The following is a 23,797-nucleotide window of genomic DNA, read 5'->3' on the forward strand; positions in this document are numbered from 1 at the left end:
TATCAACCCTTATCAGATCTATGATTTGTAGGTTTGTATTTTTTTTTAAAGACCTGAATTTAGGGTGCCTGAATCAGGCTCCAGGCTGACAGCACAGAACCTGCTTGGGATTTTCTCTCTCCTCTCTGCTTCTCCCCTGCTTGCACTTGCACGCATGTGTATGTGTATCTCTCTCCCCGCCCATTCAAAATAAATAAACTTAAAAAAATTTTTTTAAATAATGCAAAAGTGATTGTACTGTTCAGTGCAGGTGATGGCCTTTAAGCTCTGCTCAGCTTGGTCTTTTGCCATCCCTGGGCTACTCTGACTTGGCCATCCCCTTTTCGAGCTTATTACCTCATGTGGGCCTGGAAATCATTGTGCCTCCCCCATAGGACTGCTGAGGACTGAAAATACAGACTGCACAAGACAGGGGTTCCCGTGAATAATGTCATTTCCTACTATCTGTAGGCCAAGATAGAAGTCCCTATCAAGTGTCTTTTCCCAGAGCCCCTATATTTAATCTCTTTCTATACAAGATCGACATCAGCTGCTTTGTGTGTCCTCCCCCCCCCCCCCCCCCCCCCCCCAGACCAAAGGACACAACAGGTTCCTGATAAGTAGGTGTGAACTAGTGTGATCAGGTCAGTCTCATCACCCCACTGATGTTGTCAACTCTCACCCCCTTTTATCCTGTGGTTCCGGGTCACCGTTGGTGCTTAGTACATTTTCTAAGGTGGACATAAGGGTGAGTTCAGTGTGGGAGAGACAGCCTGGGGACGGAGTTTCCCGGACCAGTGGTAACTTTATAGAGAAAACTTTGAGAGAATGGTCTTTCCTTAACGTGTTTGTTTTTTGTTTTGTTTTTTTTTGGGGGGGGGTGTTGCTTTGAAGAAGGAAGGAAGAGAAGACCAAAAAAAAACCCCACATCCAGCTGCAGACGCATACTTTTCTCATTAAGTGCAGGCCTTTGTTCCCAGGGGGCAGGAGATCGTTGTTGGGTTTGCCCCTCCGGGGTGCTGGGTGGGGCCCCCGCCTTGGTTCGGGGTGCCGTGGGCCAGTGCAGCGTCCTCTCCGCATCGCTGGAAGTCGTTTCGGACTGGAAGTATAGTTATTTGGACCATGCAAACAATTGATCTTGTTGGGTAGTTTAAAATTTCACTTGTAAGGTCAGTGTTTTGTCGGTTTCGACCTTGAGGCTTTTCTCTTGGCAGATACTTAGGCAGTTCTGTCAAGAACTCTCTCCCTCTCCGCCCCCACCTCCAGGCCTTTCTTCTCTCCCCATCCTTCCTTCCTGTCTCTCTCCTCCTGTTGCTGCCTCCCTCCCATCACCTCTTTCCATCCCTCTCTTCCTCTCTGCTCCCCTTCCCTTGCTTTGTCTCACCCTTTGAAGTCGTCTTGTTTTACAAGACTACTTCGTATTTTTAAAAATATCTTGGGGCATCTGGGTGGCTCAGTCAAGTGCCTGACTCTTGGTTTCGGCTCCCGGTTCGTGGGTTCAAGCCCCTGAGTTGGGCTCTGTGCTGACCAGGATTTTCTCTCTGCCCTTCCCCTGTGCACTCTGTCTCTCAAAATAAATAAATTAACTTTAAAAAAAATATATCTTTATTTCCCAAGTGATTCTCAGAACTATTTACGTAGTCAGAAGTCTCAGAAGCTATGTGTGTGTGTACACGTGTGGATTCCTTCAGATATTTGTTATTTCTTTTTTTCTTTCTTTCTTTTTTTTCTTCCCTGAGAGAGAGAGAGAGAGAGAGAGCAGAGGAGGGTCAGAGAGGGAGGGAGACACAGAATGCGAAGCAGCCTCCAGGCTCTGAGCTAGCTGTCAGCACAGAGCCCGATGCGGGGCCTTGAACCTACGAACCGTGAGATCATGACCTGAGCCGAAGTCAGACGCCCCCAGGTGTTTGTTATTTCTTTAACAAATATGAGGTGTGCTAGAGTAGACTCAGACCAGACCAGAGTTTGCGCCCTGCTCCACGTGCTGTGCTGGCATCTCGAGCGCACCCAGGACACTGTTGAAGGAGCAGGCACTTGGCCTTCCTCTGGGTTGAGCTGTCTGCCCCGGCAACTGCGATTCCTTGGCTTTCTGTAAAAACTGGCCACTGGTTTATTTCACTTAATTATCAAAGCCAGCTTGACGGAGGTTCTTTGAGCTGAATTGCTCAGTGAAGGAAGGAGGGAGAGGGGCGGAGATGGGAGGCAAGGGCAGTACCCTCTCCACAGAATGTCCTACAAGTCGGTGAAGGTTGCAGAAGCCCTCTGGTCGGACCTGCCCACCGTATCTGGCCCTCAGGATGGCCTGGCTTCCACGTAACTCTCAGGACGGGCCTGCCAGCCGGGTGAAGAAGAAAACAGACCCTGGATTTTTCAGAGTTCTCTCTCTTACACAGACTTTTCTTCTGTCTCACAGCTGATGCCTTCTTCAAAGCCGCTATAAGCCTCATTCCGGAAGTTCCAAAGATGATTAATATCGATGGAAAGATGCGACCGTCGGAATCATTCCTTCTGGAATTCCTCTGCAATTTCTTTTCTACTTTATTAATAGTTCCGGTACGTTTCGCCAGAAGAGCCATAGGTGTGTCCTTCTTTGATCAGCTTCATGTACATTCTTAGCCCTAAAATTGCAGGCACATTCTATTTGTGTCTGTGTGCTGCTTTTCTAGTCAGAAGTTTATGTTGTTCGATGTTTTTTTTTTTTTTTTTGAACTCTTATTTATTAAGTAATCTCTTCCCTGTGTCATCTTACGACCCTGAGACCAAGAGTCACATGCTCTACCAGCCGGGCGCCCCTAATACTGAATGTCTTTTCTGTTCATTTTGTGTCCTGGGTATATTAGTTGCGGTTCGGTACATAGTTGAGCGGGTGCCACTTAGGGGTTAAGGGCTCAGGCCTCGGACCAAGATGCCTGGGGTGGAATCCTCCCTTTCCCTCCTTTGGGCACTGCAGGCTTGGGCAATTATGTAACACGTCTGGGCTGCAATTTCCTTATCTGTAAAATGGGAGTAATAATAGCGCTGCATTTCTGGGTCGTTGCGAGGATTAAGTGAGTGAGTACACGCACGTGGTTAAAACAGTCCAGTCGTGTCAAAGGTGACGGTGATGTTTGGATGGCAAGTATTAGAAACCAAAATGAGATAGCAAAGATCAAAGAAGACGTTGTTGGAAGGATGCTGGGGTTTCTTCTGGAACATTCTGATGAGCAGTCAGACCTGGGCTGGCTGGTCTCTCCAGACCCAGCACCGGGCCCCTCACCCTAGCAGGGTTCTTACCCCGCGGTCTGCCTGCTCCGAGGGTCTGGCAGGGCAGCCATGAATTTAGATGAGAAAGAAAAATCTTAATTTTTACAAATCTCTGTGAAACTGAAATTGGCCCTTTGCTCCCTTGTGAGGTTTTTTTTTCCCCCCCTCGTGAATTATATAGGCAATGAACCACGGTAGTAGGTAGTCACAGGGCTAGGACTTTGTCCCCAAAGAAATCAGCCATCTGTTCGTATCACATTTAAGGTGTGACAGATATTTCAGAAGACTTGTTAATTAAACATACTCACCAAGATGTAATAGAATATGGTCTAATACATCGAAAAAATATTTTGACAAGTATATTTTAGCATAATTGCTAATTAAACATACTCCTCAAGAAGTAATAGAATACGGTGTATAACAAATACATAGAAAAGTTTTGATGAGTATATTTTATATTTTGTGTTCTCGTGTATTTTATTTTCTGCTTTTTTTGTTGTTTTTATATAATTTATCTTCTGTATTAAATATCCTATTCTGAGGAGCCCATAGCCTTCACCAGGCTGTGACAGGGTCCAGGCACAAAACAACGTTGAGCCAAATGTGTGTAGGAATCTGGGATCCATGCTAAAATACAGATTTTGGGACTCCCTCCCCCAGAGAGTCTCACTCAGTAGGTTAGGATGGGGCCCTGAATCGGCATTTTTGAAAGCCGCCTGAGTAATTGAGGTGTGGACGGAGAAACTTGGAGAAACAGCCCTCTGCACTCAGGCCAGGAAGTAACTGTCTCTCATGAGTACAAGGTTCCTTTTTGGGGTGACGAAAATGTTCTAAAACTGATTGTGGCAATGCTTGCACAGTTCTGGGAGTATCCTGACCGCTGAAATGTGCATGGGGAATGGCTGAATTGTCAGGCACGTGAATTCTGTCTCGGCGGAGCTGAGGAGACAAAGAGTGACTCAGCTTCCTATTGTCCTGGTTGAGACCCCAGGTTCTGGGGAGAGGAAATGGCGTGGTTAGGGGGCAGAGCTCAGCGCCTGACCTCAGTGTTTTCAGATAACTTTGTATAATCAGTTTATCTGTTTTTTGGATAGTCTAGTTGTCAAGTGAGGGGACCAAAAAAAACCAAAAACAAAAACAAAAAAAAACAGCCTTTCTAAGGAGTAATCTAAGCTGATCAGTGTCATTGTTTGCTGGCTAGTTGAGATGCATTTTTCTTCTGCACATGGGGTTTTCTTCACATTAAAAATCATGAGAGACTTGACGAAAGCCTTGTGCTTGGAGTCAGAAACTTGAGTGCGGTCCGACCCAGTGACTCAGCAGCCTTATGGCACTGGGAAAGTTTTGTAACTCTTCAGAGCTTCAATTGTCACCTTTCTAAAATGTCACCCAAACGCTTACCTGGCGGGGCTGCTATGAGGTTGAATGCAATGGTTGATCTGAAAGTACTTTGTGATCCAGAAGCTCTGTCCCTGGGGTTGCACACTAATACCCAGTGGGTGGAATCCAGCCTGGAGACACGGTTTTTGGCCACACAATGATGGAAAACATTTGGTATGAATTACCCACGTTTAAAAATTGGTAGATCACAGAAAAACCCGGATTTTTAGTTCCTCTTGAAAAATCAGATCCTGCCATGTGGGGCCCACATTGTCTGACCTGGGGCAGCTGGCCCATGCTGTGGAGGGAGGCGAAAGCATGTACACTCTCTCCAATTCCCATGGACACCTCTGGACCCATTTCTGTCACCTACCTGGCCCGTCGGCATTCACCAGAATGTCCCCCTGGCCTCAGCGGATTTTCTCATCCCTGGTATAGGTGTGTGTGCTTCTGCTGGGGTTGAGTAAAGACCTTGAGACAAAGAGTAGCCAATGTGACTGCCTGCCCAGCGTCCTATGCTGTGCTGAAGACCTTCGTCAGCATTCAGTCTCTGGGACTCCTTCCCCAAGCCCCGCAGGGTGGGAGTCACTGTGCCTTTTCTACTTAAGGTGCCCTCACTGGGGAATTGCACAGCTAGTGAACTGCAGAGCTAGGATTTGAACCCAGGTCTGTGATGCTCTGGGGTCTGTTCAGTACCATCTGAGCCTGCAACATTTACAGGGCACTCTTTCGGCTCAAGACTGAGCCTTAGCAACCCTCCATCCCTCCTATGTGATACAGCATTCATAACAAATGCGAAAGATGTTCAGCCTGAATAGCCGAGGGTGAGTGTGCCATGGGCTCAGCGGCCACAGGATGGGCCACACATGAGGCATGTCTGTTATGAGGAGGTTTAGTATGAAAGCAACTCCCGTGTCCCACTTTTACCTGGTTCAGATGATATCCTTTCATGTCACAGCTTTTATTTAATTTTTGAAATTTAGTTTTATTTAAATGTAAGAGCATTTAACAAGAGATCTACCTTCTTAACATTTTTAAGTGTGTGATACAGTACTGTTAACTGCAGGCACAGGGTTGTACAGCAGATTTCTACAGCTTACTCGTTCTTGCTTAATTGAAACTTTAAGCCCATTTTTTAAAAAAATGTTTGAGAGCAAGAGACAGCACGAGCAGGAGAGGGGCAGAGACCGTGAATCCCAAGCAGGCTCCCTGCTCTCGGCACAGAGCCTGATGCAGGGCTCGACCCCATGAAGCGCAAGATCATGACCCGAGCCAAAATCAAGAGTCGGACGCTTACCTGACTGAGCCACCCGGGTGCCTCGTAAGCCCACTGATGAATAAGTCTCCATTTCCTCCTCCTCCTAGGCCCTTGTAACCGCCGTCCACTCTTTGATGCTGTGAACAAAACTGTTTCAGATACATTATGTGAGTGGAATCATGAGTATTTCTCTTGGCTTATTTCACTTATTGGCTTCCAAGGTTCATCCATGTTGTCCTACTTGGCAGAATTTCCTTTTTTTAAGGCTGAATATGAATCTGTTGTGTATGTATATCACATTTTCCTCATCCATCCATCCACTAGTGGGCATTTAGGTTATTCCCATCTTGGCTACTGTGAATAGTGCCACAGTGAACATGAGAATAGTGACATCTCTGAGATCCTGATTTCAACTCTTTGGACAGATACCCAGAGGTGGGATTGCTGGATCATATGGTAGTTATTTTTTTTTTCCCCTTTTGAGAGAAAGAGAGAGCATGAGCAGGAAAGAGGGGCAAGGGAGAGGGAGAGAAAGAAATCTTAAACAGGCTTCACATCCAGTGTGGAGCCCAATGTAGGGCTTCATCTCTCAATTGTGAGATCATGACTTGAGACAAAATCAAGAGTCAGACCCTTAATGAACTGAGCCACCCAGGCGCCCCTGATAGTTTTCTTCTTAATTTTTCAAGGAACTTCCATGCTGTTTTCCATAGTGGCTGCACCATGTTGCATTCCTACCAACCATGTACAAGGTTTTTAAAAGGCTTTGATTGATTTTATTTGTTTAGAAAAGAATTTGAAGTGATTTTAGAGTAAATAAACCATGTGGCCTACTAGATTCATACTTCCAAATGCAGAAATAAACATTTCCCCAGGCCAGCCCTCTCTCGGCAAACAGTGCCACTCTGGGAGCGTTTCGAAGCAATCTGCTCTGGTGTTAGTAGTGGACAGCCCCTTGGCGGACAGACTTCTCTATATAATTGAACTAATGCCCTTCTCTTAACCACATTTGGTAGCACATGTAAAGTAGACTTGATTGAATGGGTTCCGCGTTACCATTTCAGAGGCCTAATTTTGATTCCGTTAAAATTTGTAGGCAGAGGAAATATTATTAGTTTTCTGGCACTGATCACCTAGGCAGGGAAATGTCTTTCTCTACTTCTTTTCCTTGTGAAGAGGTCCAGCCATAAGCGTAATGTGGTGTCCAAGTGCTAAGCTGCAGTCATTCTGTCTGTTCTGTAAATACTTGTTGATCTGGGAATTGAGGGAACAGAGAGGTGGGTCCTCCACTCCAGAAGACAGACACTAAGCAGATAAACTTATACTTAACTACAATTGTATAAAGTCCCACAAAGACATGGGAGCCCAAATTTGAAGGGAAATGGGTCAGGGAACTTCCCCAAGAAAGTGCCACTAGAGCTGAGATGCAGAGGAAGACTGGTAAGGGAGGGTAGGGGCTTGAGGGAAGGAGAGGGTGTTCTGGACAGAGGGGGCAGAGAGCCTGCAGGCAGGAAGGCACACTGTGTGTTGAGGGACCCGAAGGGAGCCTCAGTGCACAGGAGCTCTGGGGACACCAGGGGCTCCAGCTGGCAAGACAGACAGGGGCGGGTGCCTGTATGGCCAGGCAGCTCACAGACAGTAGGCTGATTCCTGACAGCCTCGCGTTCCAGGGTCACCAGCTAGGAAGTGGCCAAAACAGAATTCAGAGCCAGGATGTCTGTGCTCAGCGCCATCTCTGCTGCCTCTCATCTCAGCGCTCCTGGAGAGTTAGTAATTTCTAGGGCATTCCTTCTTCTCCCGAGGAGTGACATTTAATAGAAGAATTCCTAGGGGCGCCTGGGTGGCTCAGTCAGTTAGGCGTCTGACTTCAGCTCAGGTCATGATCTCATGGTTCGTGGGTTCGAGCCCCGTGTTGGGCTCTGTGCTGACAGCTAGCTCAGAGCCTGGAGCCTGTCTCGGATTCTGTATCTCCCTCTTTCTCTGACCCTCCCCTGCTCATACTGTCTCTGTCTCTCTGTCTCTCAGAAGTAAATAAAACATTAAAAAAAAATTTTTTTTAAATAGAAGGATTCCTGCAGACCAGGACCAAGGAGTCCAGCTGTGAGAGAGGGTTGAGTCCCTCCCAGGTGCCCCTTGGGAGCTGCTCATAACGCTGATGTACCGCATCAGGGAGGCAGCCTCTGCAGGGGGACTTTTCCCACTTGCATTGCCAACTGAATCCAGGACCTTTTTTTCGTTTTTAAAAACAAACAAAAAACTGTGTTTGCCTTGCTTCAGTTCCTGGCACTGAGGCATCAAAGTACAATAAAAAAAAAATAATGTTACAACCATTGAAGCATGGATGTCATGGAAAAATTTTTCCTGGTACAGAAGGTTGGAAATAATCTCATCTTTTCAGTTGTGAGCAAAAGCTCATGGAAATGGCTTATTCCCAACCTTTATGTCTCCCTTACCCCTTCTTCCATCTCTGTGAAGGTGTGCTGAGGGGGCTCCCACAACAGTTACGACAGTGGTGTTGCAATTGTTACTGGAACCTTCAGATTGTTGTTTTTTCCCAAGGCGGGTCCTTTAAATAAAATATATATATATATATATATATAAATGTTTTGTTTATTTTTGAGAGGTAGAGAGAGTCTGAGTGGGGGAGGGAAAGAGAGAAGGGGAGACAGAATTCACGAAGCAGGCTCCAGGCTCTGAGCTGTCAGCACAGAGCCTGCCCGATGTGGGCCACGAGATCATGACCAGAACCAAAGTCGGACGCATAAGCGACTGAGCCACCCAGGTGCCCCATGAATAAAATATAGTTTTTAACATCCGCATAGCAGAACAAAATCACCCAGTTAGAAACTGCAAAGAAAGGCGGTAGTAAGTTGCCTGCTGAGATGGGCTCTCTGAATGGAAGGCTAGCCGCAGCTTGGGCAATTTTGAGAACTCTGGTTTGAGGCCTTCAGACTTGTTAGGCGTCATGTGCCATCTTTCTTGCTGAAATCCAAGCAGTAGTTCCTGTAGATGTTAACAGCTGTGCAAAACCTCTCACATCATCTATCTTCCTTCTCACTGTTGAAAGTGTTAGTGCTTTTACTCTCACTGGATTAGGAGGCTGTTATTTCCACCCACTTCAGTTCTGGGATTTCTCCTACTCCATGCTGGTATTCAGAATAGCTGGCTTAGGGCACCTGGGTGGCTCAGTCAGTTAAGTGTCCGACTTCGGCTCAGGTCACGATCTCGTGCTTCATGAGTTTGAGCCCCGTGTCAGGCTCTGTGCTGACAGCTAAGAGCCCGGAGCCTGCTTCTGATTCTGTGTCTCCCTCTCTCTCTGCCCCTCCCCGGCTCACACTCTTGGGTCTCTCACTCAAAAACACAAACAAACGTTAAAAGAAAAATGTCATAATATGTATGGCTTCCCTTAGCCCACTCTGGAAAGTCCCAGAGGGGCAATATAAATACAGCATTCACAGTTAGGAATCTCTGCTCTGGAGCCAGACTTTCAGAGCTTGAGCCCGAGTTCCACTCCATACCAGCAGTGCCAGTTAGCCATTCTGTGGCTCATCTGCTGTTTGTGAAATTGGGGGGTGGTCATAATCGTATCTTCCTGGAACACAGAAAAGCTATAGCAGCCACCATAAAAGTTGGCTACTGTTACTTGTCTTGGTAGCCACCTTAGCGCCTGGCGAAGGTGCTCAAACTGTAACCCAACCACCATTATCTGCTGGTTGCTTGTCTGTGCCCAGCACTGTCCTAGAACCAGGGACAGGGATGGGACACCGTTAACATTTGTTCCCAGGGCAGTCATGGCTGTGTATTGGCAAATAAGGCAGATTGCAGTGCCTGTCCTCCTGGGGGTTATCGGCTAGGATGAAAGATAAATGTGAACAAGAGATCATGTCAGGTAGTTCACTGCAGGAGTCAGTCAGTCACTTCGGAAGTGCTCTGAAGAAATAAAGACAGGATGGTCTGTGATGGAGACTGGGGGCCGGGGGTGAGGAGGGCTGTGGATGGCTGATCAGGGAAGGCGATGCTGAGGAGCTGGCATGGGGAATGGGATCTGGAGGCTATGGAGGAGCCACTGTGGCCCAGTCTTGCAGATGAAGATTCCAGTCAGAGGGAACAGGAGGGCCAGGAAGCCAGGCATCCTTGGCACATGAGCTGCCAGCCGTAGCCATGGATGTGGCATGGAATTGCCACAATCTCTGCAATTCCATGGAGATGTGTGTGGGAGCCCGGCCCCTGAGGACCGCCTCACCTGGGCTCCCTTCTGGTCTCCAGCTCCCTCAGCCAGCAGCAGGACCAACAGCAGCAGCCTGGACGGTGGGAGGAGAGCGAGTCTGAGGTATCCGTCCCCTGACGTGGCCATCGGTTGGCAGTGGCTTCGTTCTTCTACCCGAGGCTGCGGCCCCTGCTAGGTGCCTTCTCCAGCCACGGGTCTTACACTTGCCAGTAACGCCTCCCCCCACCATGTGCTTTCGGCCCAGGGACGGTAAGGGCTTCCTGCTGTAGCAAGTCCTGGGTGTCTCGCCTGTCCTTCCTCTCCAGCCCCCTTCACGCTGCCCATGTCTTTATAAATAATCCTTCTTGAACTCGCCCTCATGGAGCCAGTGTGAGCGTGCCCCGTGTCCTGGCAGGATTCTGAGTGGTCCCGCTGGGCCCGGGAGACGAAGGTGTTGGCTGGAGTGAATGAGGGGCAAGGTGTGGCCACCGGGTAAGCGAGACAATGGTGGCAGAGCTGGGCACAGACTCGTGTGGTAGGTGTCCACGCAGCGGGTTCAGGAGGGGAGCCACAGAATTGCAGGCAGCCTGTTGGAAGTGCACTAAGCTGCTGGCTTCGTGGCATCCGGCACTCGCTTCCGATTCATGTCAGCATCTGAGGAGCGCCATTCTGCGCTCTGCCTCTTGGGTTTTTTCTTCTCCCAAGAGACCGTCCTCACTTTAGCTGTTCATGTCACTGAACGCCCTAAAGAGCAAGGCTATATTTAAAGCTGGTGCCCTTGGTGATGACAGTGATCACTGGGGCTTACACAAAGTAGGTGGCTTCTGCTGTTGCATCTGCTACGATACCCCCAATCTTGCATTTGCAGTCGGAGGAGCAGGACTTTTTCCCGCTCTATACATAGAACCAGTCCATAATTTGGGAACCAGGCCATTAAGCTGACAAGTAACTTTGCTCCCTCATTCCCTGGACCCAAAGAGGCTCTCCAGGCTCATCTCCCCAGACCGGAGCGCGCCCATCAGCGGGGTGAACATCATCCTGTCCGTTTTCCTGATGGTGTCTGACCAGGCTTGTGAGTGGGCCCGCCTGCAAAGTATGTTGGCGCTTCCACTTCCCGAGAGCTGCTAAAGGGACGGACCTGGGTTTCTGTCTTGGTGGATTTTTTTTTTCCTTCTCCTTTCTATCTAGCATTATTTATCCTTTTTTGGCTTTCCACTAGGATCATCCCGAACATGGGGTCCTGTTCCTTGTCCGAGAGCTTCTCAACGTGATCCAGGACTACACCTGGGAAGACAACAGCGACGACAAAATCCGCATCTACACCTGCGTCCTGCATCTCCTATCTGCCATGAGCCAGGAGACCTATCTCTACCACATAGACAAAGGTAGTGGGGCCCCCTCGCCCCGGACTACACTGAGCTACAATTTCATGAAAGTCAAGTACAAGGTTTTCATTTTCTTCATCCCCTAAGTGTTTTACCCACCAGGAACTTCTAGTCCAGGGTCTTGCTACATGTGCCTAAGTAAGAATTACCTGAGCAGGGGAGCCTGGGTGGCTTAGTCAGTTAAGCGTCCGACTTTTGCTTAGGTCATGATCTCACGGTTCGTGGGTTCAAGCCCCGTGTCGGGCTTTGTGCTGACTGCCAGCTCAGAGCTTGGAGCCTGTTTCAGAGTCTGTGACTCCCTCTCTGTCTGACCCTCCCCTGCTCACGCTGTCTCTCTCTCTCTCTCTCCTAGAAATAAATAAAACATAAAAAAAAAAAAAAAAAAAGAATTACCTGAGCAGATCACTGAGCCCCATCCTGCCCCTTCTCATTGGGGATCCCCAAGAAGAGGCCTGAGAATTTTATCTGTAACAAACATCCAAAATCATTTTGGCGACCAGACAAGTTTAGAGGAGCACTCCCAGCACTCACTCCGTGCTCTCTCAGGTGTGCTACAGAATAACCTAGAAAGGTGGTTCAGGGTCCACAGGCCTGAGCTTCATCCCAGGCCTGCCCCTGACCACGGACTCAGGTGGGACCCTGGGTATTTTCACCTAGTTCTTCAGGTGCTGCTGAGGCTCTGGGAACCCCTAGTTCAGGTGCTCAGGAGGAAGGGGGTGGCCTTGCCTCCCCTATGCGCCACCAGCCATTTTGCACCTGCTGCGAGGAATTTGAAAGCAGACTTTTCACATCCCAGATGTAACACAAGACAGTCCCAATTCCAGACATCTTCCCACTGAGCCCAAGCACCCACCTGCTTGTCAGACCCTCAGTTCTGATGATCGGTTTCCCCAGAATGGCCCTATTTGTTGTTGAAAGTGCTTTGGCAGGTAATCATATACTTTAGGGTTTCAGCAGTGGCCTCTCCACTTGGAAATTTCAGGAAACACATTTGCAGTGCTAAGGCAGGGCCTTCTGCTACAACTCTCAGGCTTCCTCTAGCTGGGATTTGGAGGCTAATAGTTAAGACGTGACTTAAGGAGGCAGGTTGATGTAGATGATGACAGCACCTAAGACTTGAGCTCCTACTGCGAGCCAGGGCCCACACCAGACTCCACAGATCTTTCTTCCGTACTCCTTATGGCCCTGCAGGGTATGAGACAGGCATTTATGTCCCCGTTCTACGTATGTGCAAGGGGAGACTTCCAAGGGACACCGTGCTTTACTCCAGGGCCGGTGCGAAGTTATTGGTAGAAGTGCGAGTCAGACCCTGAACTGTGGAGCCTGCGTCATGCTGCCTCCTTGATTATAAAATAACAGTGTTTTTTAATTAAAGTATGACATATGTCAGACATACCATCAGCTGGAAAGCTCAGTGAACACACCCAGGTAACCCCGCCCAGATCATGTCCCCTTCCAGTCAGCACCCCCACTTTCCTCTGTAGGGCGTACCACGCTCCTGAGTTCTAGTATCACAGATTAGTTGGTACATTTTCTACTTTTATGTAAATGAAATCAGGTAGCAAGCATTCTTCGGTGCTGGCTTCTTCCACTCGATCCCGTGTGTGTGAGATTCATCTGTGTTGTGCATAGCTGACGTGCATCCTTCTGCCATGCTGTGTAGTATTCTACTGGCTTCCTATACCAGAATTTATTCATTCCCTCATGGGTGAACATTTGCATGTTTCCAATGGTCCTGATTCTGGCTGTTGAGGATCATGCTACTCCGAACACTCTTGTACGTGTTCTTGGTGTACATTTCCATTGGCTATATGCCTCTGGGTGGAATTGCTGGCTCATAGGATTTGCTTAAGTTCAGCTTTGGTAGATACTGTCTCATAGTCTTCCAAAGAGGTTGTGCCAATTGATCCTCCCACCAGGCATGAATGAGGGTCCTCTTTGTTCCCTCCGTGTGGTCAGTCTTTTTCTTTTTGGCTGTTTTGGTGAGTGTAATTTGCATTTCTCTGATGGCCAGTGAGATTGAGTACCTTTTCCTGTGCTTGTTGGCTTTTTAAAAAACTTTTTATTTTTTAGTGTTTATTTTTGAGAGAGAAAGAGAGCACAAGTGGGGGAGGGGCAGAGAGAGAGGGAGACATGGAATCCAAACCCGGCTCCAGGCTCTGAGCTGTCAGCACAGAGCCCTACGCATAGCTTGAACCCACGAACTGCAAGACCATGACCTGAGCTGAAGTCAGACACTTAATCGACTGAGCCAGCCACCCCTATTTATTGGCATTTTTATTTCCTCTTTTTGGCCAAGTACAAATATAACAGTGGAGAGACTTCTGAAGACCAGGCACTGATCTAGAATTGGGTCTGCAAACCCTGGGCCCTGTTAGAGGGGAAAGCCCTTTCCTGTCTCCTGCCCCTCCTCCTCCTTCTACTTAAGCAGATTCGTTTAACTTAAACCTCTGTCTAAACTATATAGCGGGCAGACTGGAAGCCAGAATGCGAGCAAAGGGGCTGTGGCTGTGTATAATAGGCAGGAGTCTAGATTTCTGGCTTTTAGAGAAGAAAATGGAAGGATGGGTGGGTTTTTCTCCTTTCTTGGCCCAGCTGTATTTACTCTGGATTCACAACTGTGACCTAACAATCGTCTTAGGAGGAGAGGGGCCTAGGGGGCCTGAGGGAGGCTTTGCTTTCCCACCCCCTTCTTATTCTAGGCAGTCTTTTACAGTGTTGACACAGGTTAGAACTTCTGAAGAAGTAGTCACATTTTTTTCCATTTACAAAGGATTCTTTTGCCACTTTCTTTCTAGATTAATAAGATGACATTCTGAAATTACCTGGAGCAAGAACTCCAGTGCTTTCCTGCAGACATACGAGAGAGTGGGCATGTTTGATGTGGAAGGGAGAAAGTTTCCTGTATAATGGATGTTTATTTTTTACTTTTTATTACACTTTTTTATTTTTTAGAAAGAGTGCACGCAAGTGGGGTAGAGGGGCAAAGGGAGAATCTCAAGCAGGCTCTACACTCAGTGCAATGCCCAATGCGGGGCTCGATCCCACAACCCTGGGATCATGACCTGAGCCAAAGTCAAGAGTCAGACACTCACAACAGCTGAGCCATGCACCGCCCCTGCACGTTTATTAAATATGCAGATAGCATGTGTCTATCTAGTTGGAAGACCACAACCGAGGATGCCCCTGTGAAGCCAGTGTAGCCCCTTTGCTCCTCCATGTCACCTGCCAGGCCCTTGAAGCATTCAGGGTCGCGATCCCAGGGCAAGACAGATGCAGGGATTGTGGGCTATTCTTAGTGGCCACTTGCCAGGGATATCATATATCTCCCTCAGGAGAGCTGTGCCTGGACTCTCAGAGCCACAGTACACACTGGTCTGACCAACTTCCTTCTAATTCTCAACTTCGCCCTTTGCTCCCTCTGCCATGATCAAGTAGTAGCATGGAAAACTCTTCTTGCCTCCTAGCCCCTTTTTCCACTTGTGAATTCAAGCTGTAGAGCTTAGCCTGACCTTGTTAATTCCAGAGTTCCATCCCAAGCTTAGATTTTAAGATCCCATAACCCCTTGTATTGCCCCCTTCTGACATTCAGTGCATGCTATTCACTTTGCTGCTCTGCATCGCCTCATAGTCTGTAAGCTCTCTGAGGCAGGGACCAGATCAGCCTTGCCCCGCACTGGGTCCCCAGCTCCTAGCCTGGAACCTGGTACAGAGCGTGTGTGTGTGTGCGCACCCAAACAAATGAGCATCCTGCTCTGAACACACACTTGGCCTGCCTGGGGATTGCTGGCCATGGGCAGTCTTAGACCTTCCCTCTTTTCCAGTGCTGAGCTAATCAGAAAGAGTAGATTCCAACCCGGAGTAAGACTGAGAATTTATGCCAGGAACTATTCTGGTCCTCAGCAGTGGATGTGAGAAATTCCTCCACCAGCTGTAGTTTTGCTGCCCTGCAGAATCAGGTGGTGGTGACTGGCTGAATCACATTCTTTTACAAGAATCACAGTCTGTTAGATTATTTTAGGAGAATAGCTGTCATCCTCTGAATGGTGGATAGTAGTGGAGACGTAGGCCCATGAACAGGCAGTTCAGAATTGGATTCAAGATTACCTTTGGACAGAGAAGCCGGGGTGCAAGCAGACTGCTGGGGAGCAGTTGTTCTTATTCTTAGACAACAGGTCTGCAATCTGCTCACAAATGGCGTGGCCAGAAAAACCCATTATGTGTGAATATGTCTGTGTGTGTGTGTGTGTGTGTGTGTGTGTGTGTGTGTGTGTGTGTATGGAGTGAGCAAGTGAGAGAGCTTGCACAGGAGCAAAATGGTGTCAGCTGCTGTTTTGAGGTGAGACAGGCAGGTATTCGATGTACTGCTTTCTCTACTTGTCTACAGCCTTGCCATTTTTCAAAATAAAAAGCAAGAACATGAGTTGCTACTCTTGATATAGCAACTAGAAATGTACATAAGGCATCTCTGAAATTCTTTTATCAATTAATTACTATATGCTTATTATCTGTCCCATTCTCTAAAAGATTCAGACAGATGAAAGGAAATAATGAAATATAATTTTTTAATTAAAAAAATTGGTTCTTAAGCAACTATAAACTAGGAAATATATACGGATATATATATATATCTGTGTGCTATATTTATATAGAGGCCCTACCATGGATTCTGTTTTGTCGCTTTTTAAAAATTAATAGTATCTTGAGGCATCTGGGTGGCTCAGTCGGTTGAGTGCCAGCTCTTGACTTTGGCTCAGATAGTGATCTCACGGTTCATGGGTTCAAGCCCTATGTCCAGCTCTGCACTGGCAATGCAAAGCTTGCTTGGGATTCCCTGTCTCCCTCTCTCTGCTCCTCCCCTCCTCATGCACTCTCTTTCTCAAAATAAATAAACTTAAAAAAATAAAAATAAAAATTAACAGTATCTTGTAACTATCTGATACTAATAGTATAACAACAGTATAATGTAGTATATGGTAGTTAACTATAGATCATATATGTTTATTTTCCTCCTAGTATTTAATATTGTAACAGAGCATTTAATTAAAGCTCTATTGATCCACATTTACATTGCTTCTCATTTTGGCCTTATAAACAAGTTTATAATGAACATACGGTGAACATATAGTAAATGCTGCTGTTGGCTACAAAACAGCATCGCATACGTGCATCTTTGTGCACGTATTGGATTTGTTCTTTAAAAAAAATTTTTTTTTTAATGCATATTCTTGAGAGAGAGAGAGCATGAGCAGGGGAGGGGCAGAGAGGGGGAGACACAGAATCTGAAGCAGCCTTCAGACTGTGAGCTGTCAGCACAGAGGCCAACGTGGGGCTCGAACTCAGGCTATGACGACATGACCTGAGCCGAAGTCGGGCACTTAACCAACTGAGCCCCCCGGGTACCCCTTGATTTTTTCTTAAGATAAATAAATCCCTTGGAGTGGTCTCTGCAGTCAAAGATCTGGACTTTTTTTGTACTAAGACTTTACATTTTTAAAAAATTGTTCAAATACACATAGTAATAAAAGCTTATCGTTTTACCTATCTTTAAATGCACAATTCAACTTTATCAAGTATATTCACAGTGTTGTGAAGCTATTACCACTGTCCATTTCTAGAATTTTTTTCACCATCCCAGCACTCTGTACCTAGTACACAGTGACTTCCTGTTCCTTCCTTGTCCCCCCAGCCTGTGGTGACCTCCATTCTACTTCCTTCCATGAATTTGCCTATTCTAGTAACTTGTATAAGAGGAATGATGCAATATTTGCCCTTTTGTGTCTGGCATATTTCGCTTATCATAAAGCTTTCAGGATTCATCCATGTTTTACCATGTATTAGAATTTAAGTCCTTTTTATGATTAAATAGTATTCTTTTGAATGGGTATGCCACATTTTGCTCACTGCTCTGGTTTGTTCCAACAACAGTTGACTCCAATGACAGCCTCTATGGGGGAGACACCAAGTTTCTGGCTGAAAACAACAAGCTGTGTGAGACGGTGATGGCTCAGATCCTGGAGCATCTGAAAACCCTGGCCAAGGATGAGGTAGGTGCCCTCTGCCTGTGCCCCTACTGCCGCTTGCTCTGAGTGCACAAGTTTCTAGGGTGAACATTGGTTCATTCTGGAAGGAAACTTTTTCATGTGAATAGTGTGTTTATGTGCAGACTGATTATGTGTGCTGCGGCCAGGGCCTTTGCTCCTGCTTCACTTGGTCACTCTCTGAAATGTTCTGTGTATTTCAGCTGCTCGCCTCTCCCACCAGAACGTAAGCTCCATGGGGGTAGAGACCTTGTAACGTTGAGTTTTGGAGACCTCCTTGTGCCTGAGGCTAGGTCTTTGGGGTCCATCTGTCACTCACCACAGCGTCCCTACACCTTGAGCAGAAGCTGGCATACAGGAGATGCTTGAACAGTACATACAGAATAAACAGCCTGTACTCTGCACACCTTAGTTTTTTTCATGCCGATATACAAGCACTGTGTTTGTTCTTAGTGGACAGAAAAGAAAATGGAGGCTCAGAGAGGTTTCTCCACAGCCCTGGGTTTCCTCTGGTGATTGAACAGCAGAGTCCCCACCTAGAGATCTCCCAGCTTAAAGTAGTAGCCTTTTAACCACTGCATTGTCCTCCTCAACCAAGGCCTTTCTGCTTCTCTTGTAGGAAGTAGCATGTGGTTATTGTCCCCCTCAGTGGTAGGTTCTGGTTCCCCAGCGTCTGTTCTACTTAAGTGTGGTGTTGAGGACTCTGCACGCATTAACTCATCTAAACCTCAGGACACTCAGGTGAGGTGGGAACAGCCGTGCCTTTAAATTTTAGAGGCAAGGACAAAATCCTAGAGTGGCGGCCATGACATGGGGTCAAAGCAGTCTTCTGGAAGCCATGTTCTTACCTGCAAAATACACCAATTTATCAGATGTTGCATCTTTTGCATTTTTAGAGCAGTTTTTCCATGTTCTCCATCAAGTTAGATGCTTAATTGATTTTAATGTAATTTACTAGTCCAATCTACAGAACCACCTGGTTCCCTTCCACTGTTAGGCCAACCATGGCCTTCCTTTTTGTTTGCAGCTTCAACCCAAACATGTGGGTGACAGATGGATCCCAGAGGCCCCATCTCAGGCGTGGCCGAGGCAGTTAGTTGTTCAGAACTTGGCTTATCTCTGTTACTGCGTTAAGGGGGTGGAGGCCCGCAGTGCTTTAGGAGTCGGAGCTGGCGCCTGACCTTTCTCTGCATTCTCTCTTCGGGTCAGCTGCTGCTTCAATTTGTTTCTGCCTCCACATGCTCCCCTGAGTCTTACTCTTCACTACTCCAAGCTGTCATCTTGAAGCTCAGAGCATTCGGGTTTCTTATTCCCACCTGGCAAGAGACAACCTGATGGCTCGCTCCGGATTTCATCCTGGCAGGCCGTTTTTGCCTACATCCTGCTCAATTCCCTTTCCCAAACCTAAGGCAGATTTTGGACTGCCTGGTTCCCAGTAGCTTTCCAGCCTTCCCCTTCCTTCCCGAGGCCTCCTGCCCGTCCCTTCCCCAGATGCTCTCCTTCCTAGATCATGCTCCTGTATCCCCACCCCATCAAACCCTTTGAAGACAAAGAGCAAACTGGATTTTGAGTTTATTCCTCATTTCCAGGGCTATATAAAACACCACCATTGCCCTTATCCCCCTGCCCCACCAGAAGACCACCAGAATATTACACAGCCATGGGTATACGCCCATATGACATACGTTTGTGTTCTGGGTTCCCGTTATCCCCAGGGTATTCAAGCAGGTGCTGGAAAGAGTGGTATTCTTTCTGGACTCCATTCTCCAGCAGCCCCTGCCAAGTTCAGGGCCAGCCTTAGGATTAGCAGTCCAAGAGGCAGAGGAAAAATACAGAACTGCTGCCCTGGGTCCAGAGTTGGTCACAGTGCCCCCTCTCTAGGGAAGGAGCATATTTTGGCATGTCCCACCCACCTGGGGACCCTTCTGGACACAGGGCTGCAGAACTCTGGGAAAGTTAAGACATGGAGGGCACCTGGTTGTTGGGGCAAGGGACAGAATCAGAACCCCAGTTTCTTCATGGAAACTGGTTTATCAAACCAGTGAGTATTAGAAGAGGCCTTTTTCATTTTATTTATTTTTTAAAATAGTTTATTATCAAGTTGGTTTCCATATAACACCCAGTGCTCATCCCCACAAGTGCCCTCCTCCATGCCATCACCCCCCTTCCCCTCCCCCCCACCCCATCAGCCCTCAGTTTGTTCTCAGCATTCAAGAGTCTCTCGTGGTTTGCCTCCCACCCTCTCCCCCACTATTTTTCCCCTTCTTCTCCCCCATGGTCCTTCGTTAAGTTCCTCCTAATAGAAGAGGCCTTTTTCAAACAAGTGCAAACTCTTAGGGCTAAAGACCCAGCTTTTCTTTGAGCAAATAGGTGGTTTTCATGCAAGAGCTCTTGCTGCCCTACAGAGTGGAGTCCGTTATCTTCGGCTTCTCCTTGGCTCACTAGTCAGGTCCCCCTCTGCTCCTCTGCTGTGAAAAATTTTTCTTAGCACCTTTTCCTGATTTTTAAAACCCAGGGACCTCTTAGAGCAATGGTGTGTGTTTAACAGGTTACACTCAAGAAAAATTTGCCACACGGCTTGAAAATCCATTTCTTCATCCTGATGCACCAGGCTGGGTTTAATCACAGGTGGCCACTGACAGCATAAATGACTGTAGCCTAGAACCACGCCCACCCAAGCTCACAATCAGAATAAAACTGAGCGCTCTATAGTGTCCCGTCATCATCCTCCCACCTCCCTGCCCCACCAGGCGGTTTGTTACCTGGGCTCACCAGCGATCCAGAAGCAGATTATCCTCCTCCTGCCGTCTCGTTAGAAGGTCAGCAGTAGCCTAACACTATGTCACGATGCCTATGTCATTCACCTCATCTCATGTAGGCGTTTTATCACCTTATAAGAAGAGCAAGTACAGTACCATATTTTGAGAGACCACACCAACACAGAATGCTATTTTGTTAATTTCTTAACTGTGCCTAATTTATAAACTATTATAGGTATGTATGTGTAGGAAAAAGCAGTGTATATAAAGTTCAATACTGTCTGTGGTTCCAGACACTTATTAGAGGGTACTAGAACATATACTTGGAGCTTAGGGAGTTGGGGGGAACAGTGCTGTAGTTCAATGTTTACGTCTTTTTCTCTTGGGGGAGACGGCATTGATGGTGACGACTCAAACAGGATTCTGAGAAAACGGCAAAGTTGGAACTTTTCAAAAGAACATTTCAACTCCCAATAAATACTAGGGACATTAAATGAAAATGTCCTTCCATATAGGCATATTTATTAGAAAAATATGGGTGGACTGAGCTAAAATGGAACAGATTATCTTCCTTTTAACAGTGCAATGTGAAATTCAGCGCAGACAACCATGTAATGGCAGGGGCCTTGGTCAGATTTTTCTACCTAGTGAAGAGCAAAGTTTCACGCTGTTGAAAAACCCCAATGGCGATGCCAGTCCTGAGTATCTCATCTCTCGCTGCTGGGAGCAGCCTTGCCTCCAAAATTGTCCCCTCTATCCACATGGAGTTAGCCATTTTACTCCTGAGTACGAAGTTGTTTATTTGGGTGTGGTGAAGCTGGGAGTCATGCCAGACCCGTGGAGCTTCCTGGAAATGACATTTCTCATAGGAAAAGAATGAAAAACCCTTTTCTATTTAAAACTTCTGTGGAGAAGAGGAGGGGGCTCAAGGCCCTGATCTGGTCCTCTCATACTGTGTTCGTGGTTTTCTGGATCTTTGTGTTGGCTGGCATGACTGCTCGTCCCTCAGATCTGTCTCTAATAATTTCACTTTTAGTGGGCTGTGCACTTAAAACACATGTGGATTGAACTTTTTTAGGGTAAAATGCTTATTGGGAAGATCCAGAATGGAAAAATAGCCAGTTGTTAGATATGGTCTCCCTTGTTTGACTTTAAAAAAAACAAAAAACAAAAAACCTCTCCCACTTCAACGAAATGTGGTTAAAGGGCCTCTCTCAGGGAAGACTTTTTTAGTTGTATTTGAAGTAGAATTTTCTTTTAGCTTCTCCTGTAAGCTAAAAGATGTAAGCAGAAAGGGTGCCCTCCTTTAGGCCCAGCCGTCAGACATGGGCCAGTTTTAAAAGGCAAGAAGGTTGGGCTGGAACCCACTGAATGGTGATCTCCGTCCAGATTCCCAGTTGGGGTAGAAGAACTGTATTGTCTCATTAAAGACCCCAAAGCAGGCAGTCAGGAGCTACGTTTTCTCCCCGTGCCTTCAGGCTTGGGCCCTGCACAGCATGACCCCACTCCTTGACTGTGACGTTGAGTCAGCTGCTTCTGTGACTGTCACCTGGTCCAGGCTGTTGCCAAAGCAGGCTCAACGGAGTTCGGGGAGGGCACTGTCACCCAGCTGTGCGGAAGCTGCTCCTTGGTCATTTTTTTCCTCCACCAAGAGATTTCAGATTCTCGCTTGGGAGAGGATTGCAGGAGGGATTAAGTTGGTATCAGTTAGCAGAGTCCAGCCCCCATGAATATTTGTGGAATGACGGACGGATGGATAGATGGTTAGTAGGTTGGTTTTGTCCACTTAGACTAGTTGACAGAAGCAACTCTTAGCCTCTGCAGAGTCTGGATTCCTAATGTGATGCTAACACTGGGTCTATAGGAATATCTTATCAGCTGGAGAAGACAACTGGAGCTCAAATCCCTGCTCTGTACTGTCATCTGTGAGCAAGTTCCCCAAAGCCTTCTGAACTTGGAGGCCTCTGCAAAATGGGAGTGGACTGGGTTCCTATTGCAGCCTTAAGAAATTTGGCACAAACTCAACAGCTTAAAACACTCATTTATTATTTCACACTTTGAGTTGGCACTTGCCAGGTTTCATAAAGTCAAAATCAAGGTGTTGACTGACCAGCTTATTTTAGGGTGTTGGCACACTTGAGTTCCATGCAGTTGTAGGACTGAAGTACTGTTTCTTTGCTGGCTGTTGGTTAGAGGTTGTTCTTAGCTTATAGAAGCTGTCTGCTTTTCTTAGCTTTTGGCCCCCTTCTTCCATCTTGAGATCCATTAATGATGGTCAAATGCTTATAAACTCCAGTCTGTCTCCTTCTGCTGACTTGTCTCAGAAATTTCTCTGCTTTCAAGGGCTCAGGTGGTTAAACTGGGCCCACCCAGATAATCCAGGACACTGTAAGGTCCATAACTTTATACCTGTTAAGTCCCTTCACCCCAGCATGGTGCTTAAATAACTGGAGTTTGGGACCCCTGTGAGACAGTGCTAAATATGTGCCTCATGTAGTGGTTTAGAAGTGTGCCTCCCACAAAGATATGCTGTGTAGATAACTCTGATGAGCTCTGTAAAGCACAGAGCAGAATACCTGACTTCCTGTAAGGGCTCCATTCCCATTAGATGCAGGGAGCAAAGCAGATGCATGAGGTTTTGGGCCCACTCATGTACAGTGAGCGCCAAGGGCATCCAGCCAAAGGCCCAGGTCCATGTGTACCCGTGAGTGAACTTGGCTTCCTGGTCAGGGCCACCTGTTAATTTGGCTTTCTCCTAGGCCTACTGTTGCATTTTGGAGACTGATTTTTGTCCTTATCATTCAAAGCTGGGATTCAGGTTTGGTCTATACTAACATTTGGGTTAGACTTTCCTTATTTGGATATTTATAATTAGATTGAGTAAGAGAGGCTGGATTTGGAATCAGAGTATAGAATGATTCTTATAAAAGCTCACCTGGGCTGCAAGCACTGGGGAATGTTGCTCTTGGATAGCTGTTGTCATTTGGTCTTTTATTTCTGCCCTTTTGTTGCTGGTAGATAGTGACTGTACTTTGGCTTTTGAGGACGCATCTGAAAGACTTTCTTAGCCTTTCTGTTTTCATCTACACTTGAATAATTACTGCCCACATGGGAGGCACAGGACAAAGGACTTTATATGCATCATCTCTTTCAGTCCTCACTCACTTGTGAGCTGGCAGTACCTTCCTCTCCTACAGATGAAGGCGGGACTCAGGGAGATTTAAGCAGCCCCTCCGGAAGATCCAAGGTAGAGCTGGTGTCCGCGTGGGGCCCCACCTGCACCCCACCGCCAGATCCTGATCTCTCGTTTCTATTTCAGGCCCTGAAGCGCCAGAGCTCACTGGGCCTTTCCTTCTTTAATAGTATCTTGGCCCACGGAGACCTGCGCAACAATAGACTCAACCAGCTCTCTGTCAACCTGTGGCACCTGGCACAGAGGCACGGCTGTGCGGACACCAGGACCATGGTGAGGCTCTGGGAGTATGGGGTCCTGGTGAGCGCCACAAACCCACTGGCCAAAGCACAACTGGCCTCAACCTCAGTGC

The 23,797-nt window shown here is 47.2% G+C and overlaps 1 protein-coding gene across 4 annotated transcripts in view; it reads left to right on the forward strand.

Annotated features, from left to right (window-relative positions):
- The window catches only part of VPS35L (VPS35 endosomal protein sorting factor like), a 118,919-nt gene that overhangs the window by 94,431 nt on the left and 691 nt on the right, over positions 1 to 23,797 (forward strand). For 3 of the 4 annotated variants that reach the window (XM_039255889.1, XM_039255892.1, XM_039255890.1), the window contains 4 exons: positions 2,393 to 2,532; positions 11,287 to 11,452; positions 17,381 to 17,499; positions 23,572 to 23,718. In XM_039255889.1, coding sequence (XP_039111820.1) covers positions 2,393 to 2,532; positions 11,287 to 11,452; positions 17,381 to 17,499; positions 23,572 to 23,718 — 572 coding nt within the window. The remainder of the gene's footprint in view (positions 1 to 2,392; positions 2,533 to 11,286; positions 11,453 to 17,380; positions 17,500 to 23,571; positions 23,719 to 23,797) is intronic. The other variant, XM_039255891.1, reaches the window with a different exon arrangement.

Source organism: Hyaena hyaena, unplaced genomic scaffold (assembly GCF_003009895.1).
Source record: "Hyaena hyaena isolate Hyena2069 unplaced genomic scaffold, ASM300989v1 scaffold_550, whole genome shotgun sequence".
NCBI lineage: Eukaryota > Metazoa > Chordata > Mammalia > Carnivora > Hyaenidae > Hyaena > Hyaena hyaena.